The following is a 9,824-nucleotide window of genomic DNA, read 5'->3' as shown; positions in this document are numbered from 1 at the left end:
CTAAACACTTTGATTTATTTTAAATTCACGAGTAATTTAGTATCTTAATATGTTCAAGTAGGGATGAGATCGGTACAGTATCGGTACCGACCGGTCCCGGTCCCGGTCCCGAACATCGCAAATTTTTTGGTGCCGGTCTCGGTCCCGATACCGAAATCTTCGGTTCAGTACCCACAGGTAAAAAATTCAGGAAATACCGATACCGGTCTCGGTCTACCGAAACTCAAAACTTTGGCACCGATTTGATACCGATACCAACCGGTACCATTTCATCACTATGTTCAAGTATGTGGTCAATCCTTATTAACAAATCATCCGATCGTCCGAAAATGAAATTTTATTTTAATTTTAAAAATAATAATATACAATAATCATCCGATCGTCTTTTCTCTATTTGGGCCAAAAAATAATAATATACAATAATAGACAATCGTTCCTCAAAATTCCGGATATGTGAAAATAATTCCTAAATCCGTTACGGGGTCAAAACAATCCCCGTCTTTCAAGATTTTAATCATCACTACGACTTTACCGGCCATCGATCCTATCGTCTTCCTCCAATCATGTGAAACGGGGTTTTCTTTATAACTGCACGCCAAGTGTTCGATGAAATGTCTTTTTAAGTTTTAGTATCGTTTTGTCATATTTTATGACAACTCATTCCTCTACTTTGAACGGCTCATGGCCGTGTCCGTTCCGTGCGTTTCATTGTTGTTCGAATGGTGGAGCGGGAAATAAGGGGATTTCTCGTTTGATCTCTCATCTCAAGAGTGTGCATCTTACTAAAGAAGAACGTAAAAGTGTGTTGCGGGAGGCGATCTCTACAGACCATGGCTTGTTTTTGAAAGTGGATGAAACATTGAAGGTGTTGGATCAATGGTTGTGTGGGGATTGCATGAACCTTCAGAGCTTGAAACGTGCTTGTCATCACCCTGATGGCATTGTGAAGTTTAACGATCATGCAATTGACTCGGATACACACATTATTGGGATTTCAAAACCTTTTATCAAGGGCCCCGAGACAACTGTTCATGAGTCCTTCGTGTTGGATGTCTCCCTCCTTGATCGTGTACCTAAGGCACCTATCGTTACCGTCAAGAGTATCCCTCATAGTTGTTGGATGGCCTTTTCGCAAGCTTTGAAAACAACACTCTATAAAGTGGTTGCTCAACCAGATTCTGTTGATGCGTGGGTTAGGCTGTTACTTCTTCCTCGTTGCACTTTACAGGTGTTCAGACCCAAAAATAGGCACGAAAGCAGGTCCGGGAATAGGAAAGCCATGCAACATCATTCAATAATGAGTTCTTTAGCCACATGGGGAAAAGTTGACGGTATTACCATGTTAATTAAAAATCTGTTAAATGGTTCTAGTTTGAGGTCCTTAGGCCAATGTGACATGGATATTCAAAAGGAGGGGGATCTTGTCAACAATAACGTTAAACAGTGTCTTCGAAAAGTTGCGGATGGTCACTTTACTGCTGCAGTAAAGGTGTTATGCTCATCTGGTGTTGCACCTTACAATTTTGATACCACAAAGGCTTTAGAAGCTAAACACCCGTACAAGAAGCCGCCGGCTATGCCGAACATGACTTATTCCGAGCCTCCTCTTGTGGCAGAGGTTGATAGTGTCATTGGTTGCATTAAATCGTTTCCCAAAGGAACTTCGTGTGGGAGGGACGGTTTGAGAGCGCAACATATTTTGGATGCTCTTTGTGGAGAAGGGTCGGCTATTGCCACTGACCTCATATGTGCTATCACTGCAGTGGTTAATTTATGGTTAGGAGGGAGATGTCTGTCTACTTTGGCAGAGTTTGTCGCGTCTGCTCCTCTTACACCGCTTTTAAAACCCGACAACGGGATCCGACCTATTGCAGTGGGTACTATATGGAGGCGTTTGGTTTCTAAGGTGGCTATGAAAGGGGTTGGCAAAGAAATGACCAAATACCTTAATGATTTCCAGTTTGGGGTTGGTGTGTCGGGTGGTGCGGAGGCCATATTACATAGCGCCAACAGGGTATTGAGTGAGCGCCACACTGATGGGTCTCTTGCAATGCTTACAGTTGATTTTTCTAATGCATTTAATATGGTGGATAGATCAGCTTTACTTCATGAGGTAAGGATCAGATGCCCTTCTATTTCCTTGCGGGTGAAATTTTTATATGGGCAGCCATCAAGACTATATCTTGGGGATGATAATATTTGGTCCACCACAGGGGTTTAACAAGGAGACCCATTGGGACCACTCCTTTTTTCCTTGGTTTTACACCCCCTTGTGCATCAGATTCGAGACAATTGCAAGCTTCTTCTTCATGCCTGGTATCTTGATTATGGGACAGTCATTGGAGATTCAATGGAGGTGGCTAAAGTGCTGGATATCATTAAGGTGACGGGTCCAACTTTGGGTCTTGAACTGAATATTAAGAAAACTGAGCTATTTTGGCCTTCTTGTGATGGTACGAAGTCTCGTGATGGTTTATTCCCTGCTGACATCGGGAGACCATTATTAGGGGTGAAGCTTCTTGGGGGAGCTGTTAGTAAAGACACCGGGTTTATTAAGGGTTTGGCAAAGAAGAGAGCTACTAATGCTGTTGATTTGATGCGTCTTCTCCCAAAACTTGGTGACCCGCAGAGTGAGTTACTTTTGTTTCGATCATGTATGGGTATTGCTAAACTTTTCTTCGGTTTGAGAACATGCCAACCTGTACACATGATGGAGGCAGCGGTGTTTTTTGACAAGGGATTGCGTGAGGCGATCGAGGACATTGTAGTTTGTGGAGGTCCTTTCTTTGGAGACCTCCAATGGCGACTTGCTTCCTTACCCATTAAGAATGGGGGTTTGGGGTTGTATTCGGCAGTAGAGGCTTCCTCTTATGCGTTTGTGGCCTCGAGAGCCCAATCGTGGGTGCTTCAGGATCACATTTTGCGAGACAGTGGTATATGTGGGATGGATTCTGATCATTCTTGTGCTCTGGCTTGTCTTCGTGATATGATTCCAAGCTTCGATTTTCGCAGTTTCTCTAACAAAGAGACCGCCCCCTCTAAAGCCCAGCATGCATTGGCGAGCACTCTTTTTAGTAAAATTGTTCACGACATGGAGTCACACTTTAACATGACAAGCAGACAAAAAGCCATTTTTGAGTGTCTACAAGCACCACATGCTCAAGATTTTCTTCTTGCTATCCCTATAGATGGGTTAGGCCAGCATATGTCTCCAGTGGAGTATCGTAGTATCCTTAAGTATCGCCTTATGATTCCTCTATTTCCGGTTGATGAGATATGTCCTGTTTGTCGTAAAGCGTGTTTAGACTCGTATGGGGAGCACGCGGTGCACTGTAAAGAGCTCCCGGGGTTCAAGTACCGACACGATCTGGTTAGGGATGTGCTCTTTGATATATTCAGGCGAGCTGGAATTTCTGTTAATAAAGAAGCACCTGTGAATTTCCTGACTGACCCGTCGGAGGGAAGATCATCTCTTCGACCGGCTGACATTTTGGTGTTTGGATGGATAGGAGGGAAACACGTGTGTGTGGATTTAACAGGGGTTTCTCCTTTGGTGAGCTTAGGGAGTAGTGGTTTCGCGGTCGGTCAAGCCGCATTAAAAGCTGCTTCAGGTAAGGTGGCAAAACATGAAAAGACGTGTCTTGACAACCAACATGTATTTATTCCTTTTGCTTTTGACACTTTTGGTTTCCTCGCGTCTGAAGCTGTGGAGCTACTTACCCGTGTTCAGCGGGGCATGCATAGTAATGTTATGACTCCAAGATCAGCAAATATAGTTTTTAAAAGATTGGGTTTTACGATTCAAAAAGGAGTAGTGGCGCAGCTTGTTGCCCGCTTGCCTTCTGTTTCGATGTAATCCAATAAGCTATTTAACTCTTAATTATGAAAAAATTATTTTAAAAGAAGGTTTGTGGGACCACAAACCAAAAGTCAGTTAAAAACCGACGCGTTGTACATTGCGTGTTGGTAACCAGTAACCACCACCACCACCTCCGTTCACAATTCCACCGGATCTCCGATCATAATAATATCTTTTCCGGTTGTATCAAATATATCAGATGGCGTACCGCCGGAAGCAACCGGTTTCCAGGTCTTCAACTTTCACGGAAGGCGATACTACTACTGCTGCTGTTCCGTCTTCATCATCACTTGCTGCTCAGGCGATCAGAGCGTCCGCGGTTCATCGTGACTCGTCTGTCTCGTCTGCTTACGTCAGCTCTGGTTTCAACTCGACTCGATCTAAGGTTTACTGCTTTTGATCTGTTAATTTGTTGCTTAAACTATAGATATGGATGCGCGGCTGATTTTGACTTATAGTGTTTGGATTAGGCGTTAGGTTATTGTTTTATGATTCTGCTTATGTTAGCTCTGGTTTCAACTCGTCTCAATCTAAGGTTTTCTGCTTCTGATCTGTTAATTCGTTAGTTAAACTATGGTTATAGACTGATGCGCATTGCTATAGTTTCAATTTTGAATCTGATTTTGACCTAGAATGTTTGGATTAGTGGTTAGGTTATTGTTCTGTGATTTTGCTTAATTGTTAAGCAACGTTAGTTTTTGGATCTACATACTGCATAGTGCATACATACTTTCATTAATTTAGTGATCGCATAATTAGCGAGTATTATACATAATATGAAAGGAACCTTCAATGCTTTCATATTGCTAATCAGATAGCATTCAAGTATTGTGCACTTCATATATATGACTTCTAAAATTTAAGTAGGGCTGACAATTTCTCACACAGATCTGTAAACACGACACAAAACTGCAGGAGTTATACTAGTTTTGGTTCGAGCTTAACAGGTTTCGTGTACTGTCTTAAATAGGTCGACACGAGACATGGTTAAATTTGTGTCCAAGAGGTTAAATACCTGTTAATAACCTGTTTAAAATTGCTTATATTGATTTTTTTCCCTAAGAAATTAAAATATATGGAATATGCCTTGCAACCTGTACTTGGATTTTTGTTTTAAATATGTTAAGGATTGTGTTTTAGTTAAGAGTTTTAGACTTTTATGAAATTTTGGCAACTTTTGTTTCAGTACATGTGTGATAGTTATTGTGTCCCTAAACAAATCCCTAAACAGGTCGTGTCGTGTAACCTGTTTCTAGACAGGTTCATGGTCTTGTTTGGAAAAAATGACACGATTAGTTATGGTGTTGTGTTTGTGTCTAGCATCACATGTAATCGTGTTTTATAGTGTTGTGTTGTGTCGTGTATAATCATGTAATGTCTAACCTGTTATGTCATCCCTACCTTCAATGATTTCATATTGTTAATCAGATAACATTCATGTATTGCACAGTTCATCTATTTGACTTCTAAATTGAAGTGATAATGATAATAATAGTGCTAAACATTGTAATTTTGTCTTAGTTGTTTTGCAAATTCTGCTGTAAAGTTCTTATTTACTGAACTAATCATACAGTTATAGGATTTAAAATCAGCTCTATACACTAGGTTCGGCGTTTATGTTAAGGAAAACTGAAAGTAGAACTTAGCAATAGTCAAATAGACCTAATTTACCAGATTGAATTAGTAAATATTAGCTTTTTTGTTTGTGCTGATAAAGACTAAATATCTGATTATGCAGGGTTCTGCTACCTATGATTATACGTCTATGGGAAGCACAAATGAACCAGGAGGATTTTGGGGCGTTTTAGCGAGGAAGGCTAAATCAATTATAGATGACGATAATGCCCCTCGAAGTGTTCAAACTCCTAGCATTGTAAAGACAGAAACAGTCTCAACAAGCAACCAGGTAAATATTAACTTCCAAAATGCAAACAATTAGTTCCTGTTATCTTTTATTTTGGTTATTATATTTAAATGTGAGATCAATGCTCACTTGGCTAATATTCAGGTTGAGCATCGGTATGAGTCTTTTGAGAACTCCAGAAAAATTGATAATCCAAAATTAAGGAAGGGTTTGGATAGACTCACGTCTTCGCTTAATCAAATTGGTGGAACAATTGGGAATGCATTAGAGGTAAATGTTGTGTATTCACATTATGATTTGTATGATTGTATCTTTCCTGAATGAACATTAGAAATTATAAAAAGATTTATATACAAGTATGTGTTACATTAAAACTAAGTATAGTTCATGTTTTCTAAATGTTACATATAAGCTTTTAATGAGTTCTTTCATATCTTGTGTGATGACCTTGATTTTTCAGTTTATTTTTTAACTTATGAATCTATAAAACAAAGGTTTAAGCCATTATTTGTTTTAACACGAGAAACGTAAAAAAGATCATTGTCTGGTTGCATGTTTACATGTTATTCTGTGGTTATGATTGGTAAATGTGATTTATTCCGTCAAAAAGAAGAATGATTTTGAAAGCAAAACCATAGAAACCGAAATAATATCTAATTATCTATTATTATTATAATCAGGAAGGGCGCACCATTGTGGACAAGAAAACTCAAGACATCATACAGGAAACACGCAAACTGCAAAACAGGAGAAAAGTAACAAACGATGAACCGAATCAGTTGCAGGAACCTAAAATACTATCTACACAGCAACAAACAAACCCAGAAAACCAACTCAAAGCATCTCGCGACGTAAGGTGGCAAATGGTGTAATTATATATTTGTGGTTGATGAAAAATGCATGATACCATCATTTTATTTACAGTAAATTCCGGTTTTAGTCTCAGCTGTTTGACAAATTAACCGTTATAGTCCATTAGTTCTAAAAGGATTTTTTTGGCCAAACCTCAGCGACTAAAACCGTAATTTACTCTTTTCTTTAATATAGAGTTTCTTTCCCATAGAAGCAACATAAGAGCATATGCAGTGATCAAACCAACAAACGTGTCTAGTCACCTGACACATCATCGCCAACTTTTACATTTAATGTTATATACTAATACTATACACACAAAGTTTTTTGTATAAACAACTTGTGTATTAATTTGTATCCTATCTGGTGAAATGCATTGTGGGCTATTGTTTTGGGTGACAGGTGGCAATTGCGACGGCTGCTAAAGCCAAACTACTTCTTCGGGAACTGAAGACACTCAAAGCTGATCTGGCATTTGCAAAAGAAAGAAGCTCACAATTAGAAGAAGAAAATAAAATGCTTCGCGAGGCTCTTGAAAAAGGCGACCACCCGACAGATGATGACATGGTATTCATTTATCTTTCCGTCATAATAACAAATTTAGATTGTTACTAAACTAATATAATCTTTGTTTAACATGTGATCAACGCTTGTTAACCAGATTCGTATTCAACTAGAGTCACTATTAGCAGAGAAATCTCGTTTAGCTAACGAAAACTCTGTATACGCACGTGAAAACCGCTTCTTAAGGGAAATAGTTGAGTACCATCAACTAACAATGCAAGATGTTGTGTATTTAGACGAAGGTATTGAAGAGGTTACCGAAGTTAACCCCGTAGCTTCTAGAACATTATCCGCTTCAACCTCACCACCATTACCTTCATCCCCACACGAACCTCTTAAACAAACCACAACTGACACACCGTTACCTTCGTCTCCTCACGAACCTCTTAAACGAACCACCTCTTGTCAGCTGTAGTTAGTTATTCTTGTTTGTTGTATTCTTTTGTGCAAAGTGGTATATTGTTGTTGTTTGGGTATATTATTGTGTGAATGGTGGGTGATTGTTTATTCTTTTGTTTGGTTTTGTAAGTATGTGGGTGGTGACAACAATAACAAAAGGCTTGTCAAGTGTTATGGTTGACTCAATATTCTTTTCAAATAATTTGGTATGTAGATGGACAATTATGTGATGCGGTACAAGTATTTTGTCATTGAACTCGTCATATAATAACGTGGTGTGATGATATGAATTTACACTAGGCCTTGCTTTGTGCCTACACGAAAGCTAGACTTGGATGATTATGTTGTACTCCAGTGTGACAATCAACACTAGTGCGAGATCATGTTGTCCTCTAACATGACACAATCAACCTTATTGTGAGATGATTATTGGTGTTTGTGATACGGATTCGTATTAGTGGAAGCTAGATAACCTAGCTTGAATAACCCTCCTTCGGTCGGCCCAAAGGAGAACACCGAACAAGAACCTGTTTGTAAGGAAAAAAGAATAATCTTTCTTTTAAAATAAATTGCATGCCATTCTGATCTCTTATTACAATGTTAAATATAAAAAATAAAGAGAGAAACATAGAGAAAATCTCAACAATTAAGGAAAAGATATAAAGTCTAAATTTTAAACAATACTTAAAATAAATGGTTGGGATGGGTCTAGATAATAACTCGATGGTCCAATGCTAGCCACGAATTATGACCGGCCCAATACTTGTATGATTGAGGTCGGGTGGTTCTTCATGCGTATCCGGATCCGTATCAGTTTGGTTTGCGTTTAGAATCTTGTTGCGAATGAGTTTAATAGCATGGTGGAATGAAAATAATAATCAGTTAAGTACTAAAGGTATCTAGTGAATAAGTACGGATGAGGTATTTTTTGTTCTTACAATTAATTTATTCGGATTTTTTTTTATTATTTAGTGAATAAGTACTCTTCCTGTTTAAAAATTTTAATTGGAAATAAACATCCCAGATTCTCAGTTGTAGGGGTGAGCAGAAAACCGAATTAACTAAAAAAACCAAACCGAACCAGATTCCCAGGTTCGGTTTTTCATTTTTAAAAAAACCGAATCAATTGATGGTTATGAAGATTATGAAGATGATGAAGACTGGGACTAAACTTTGAAGTTGAACAAGATGACGAATGAATATTAGAACTAAACTTTTAGTGTTTTCTGATTAAGAACATTGTTAAATTTTTAACTGCACTAATCTGGAAACTTTGTATTCATATGGTTTCACGTAACACGCATCTATTTTTGTTTTTTGTATTCAATATATATATGGTACTCTAATATGCTCTTACAAACTTAAAATCATCATCTTCAATTTTGAATTTTTTTTTGCAATGTCTACACATAATTGAAAAAAAAAACCCGACTATAGTCGAACGGAAACCGATAATAACCGAAAACCGAACGGTTTGTATATTCAATAAACCAATGACTTTGGTTCGGTTTCACCTAAAAACTGACCCAAACCGAACCGTACTCAGCTCTACCTAGATGTAATTAATATTGTAAATTAGTAAACAAAAACCAATTAAAATTTCAAAAATTTATCATGTAGAGCAGGGCTTAGCACGGTTCGGTTTTAGGTGAAACCGAAACCGAAAAGTCGGTTTTTCAAATTCACAAACTGATCAGTTTTCAGTTTTTCGGTTTTACGGTTTCGGTTCGGTTATAATCGTTTTTTTTGTGTGTGTAGAGATTGCAAAAAAATTCCAAAAAAATGAAAATGCACGTTAGATTCAAAACATAACAAACTTGCAAGGGTACTAGAGTTTAAAATTCAATAAAATTCTTAATAAAAAAACACTAAAAGTAATTCCAATCTTCATTCTTCAGCTTATTCATCTTCAAAGTTTACTCCAAATCTTAATCAACTTCATAATCTTCATCACCTCAACGGTAGATCCTTTTAGTGTTTTGTTTTCGGTCATTACTTCTAAAAAAACGTATATAATTGTATTAATATTTTAGTAAAAATACATATCAGTTCGGTTCGGTTTTTTAAAAATGGAAAACCGAACCGAAAATTCAGTTTTTCAAAAAAAAAAAATAACCATCGGTTAATGCTTTGGTTCGGTTTTTTTTTTTGGTTAATTCGGTTTCGGTTCGGTTAATTCGGTCTTCTGCTCATCCCTACCTCAAATAAAGCTTGTTTTGTTACCGAGCCCAGACTTGAGATTTGCATGGAAGATTGTTTAGGCTCGTCGAGCTTTATGTATTTTTA

At 37.9% G+C, this 9,824-nt stretch overlaps 1 protein-coding gene across 2 annotated transcripts; it reads left to right on the top strand.

Moving 5' to 3' along the window:
- Positions 1–4,135: 4,135 nt before the first annotated feature.
- LOC143601257 (uncharacterized) lies at positions 4,136–7,678 on the top strand. Of its 2 annotated transcripts, XM_077078710.1 has the most exons (6): positions 4,136–4,244; positions 5,598–5,765; positions 5,868–5,993; positions 6,404–6,574; positions 6,978–7,142; positions 7,237–7,678. In XM_077078710.1, exons 2-6 carry the CDS (start codon positions 5,625–5,627, stop codon positions 7,552–7,554), a joined length of 921 nt encoding a protein of 306 aa, XP_076934825.1. In that variant the 5' UTR covers positions 4,136–4,244; positions 5,598–5,624; the 3' UTR covers positions 7,555–7,678. The 2 variants fall into 2 exon arrangements, with proteins under 2 accessions (XP_076934825.1, XP_076934824.1); XM_077078709.1 differs by lacking the exon at positions 4,136–4,244 and having other exon boundaries at positions 5,523–5,765.
- The last annotated feature ends 2,146 nt before the right edge of the window (positions 7,679–9,824 follow it).

This window comes from Bidens hawaiensis, unplaced genomic scaffold, assembly GCF_021521415.1.
Source record: "Bidens hawaiensis isolate Kalapana, Puna unplaced genomic scaffold, B.hawaiensis_p1.1 tig00055979_1, whole genome shotgun sequence".
In the NCBI taxonomy this organism is placed as follows: Eukaryota; Viridiplantae; Streptophyta; class Magnoliopsida; order Asterales; family Asteraceae; genus Bidens; species Bidens hawaiensis.
The sequence above is the reverse complement of the archived record's forward strand: the minus strand, read 5'-3'. Positions and strand labels throughout refer to the sequence as shown.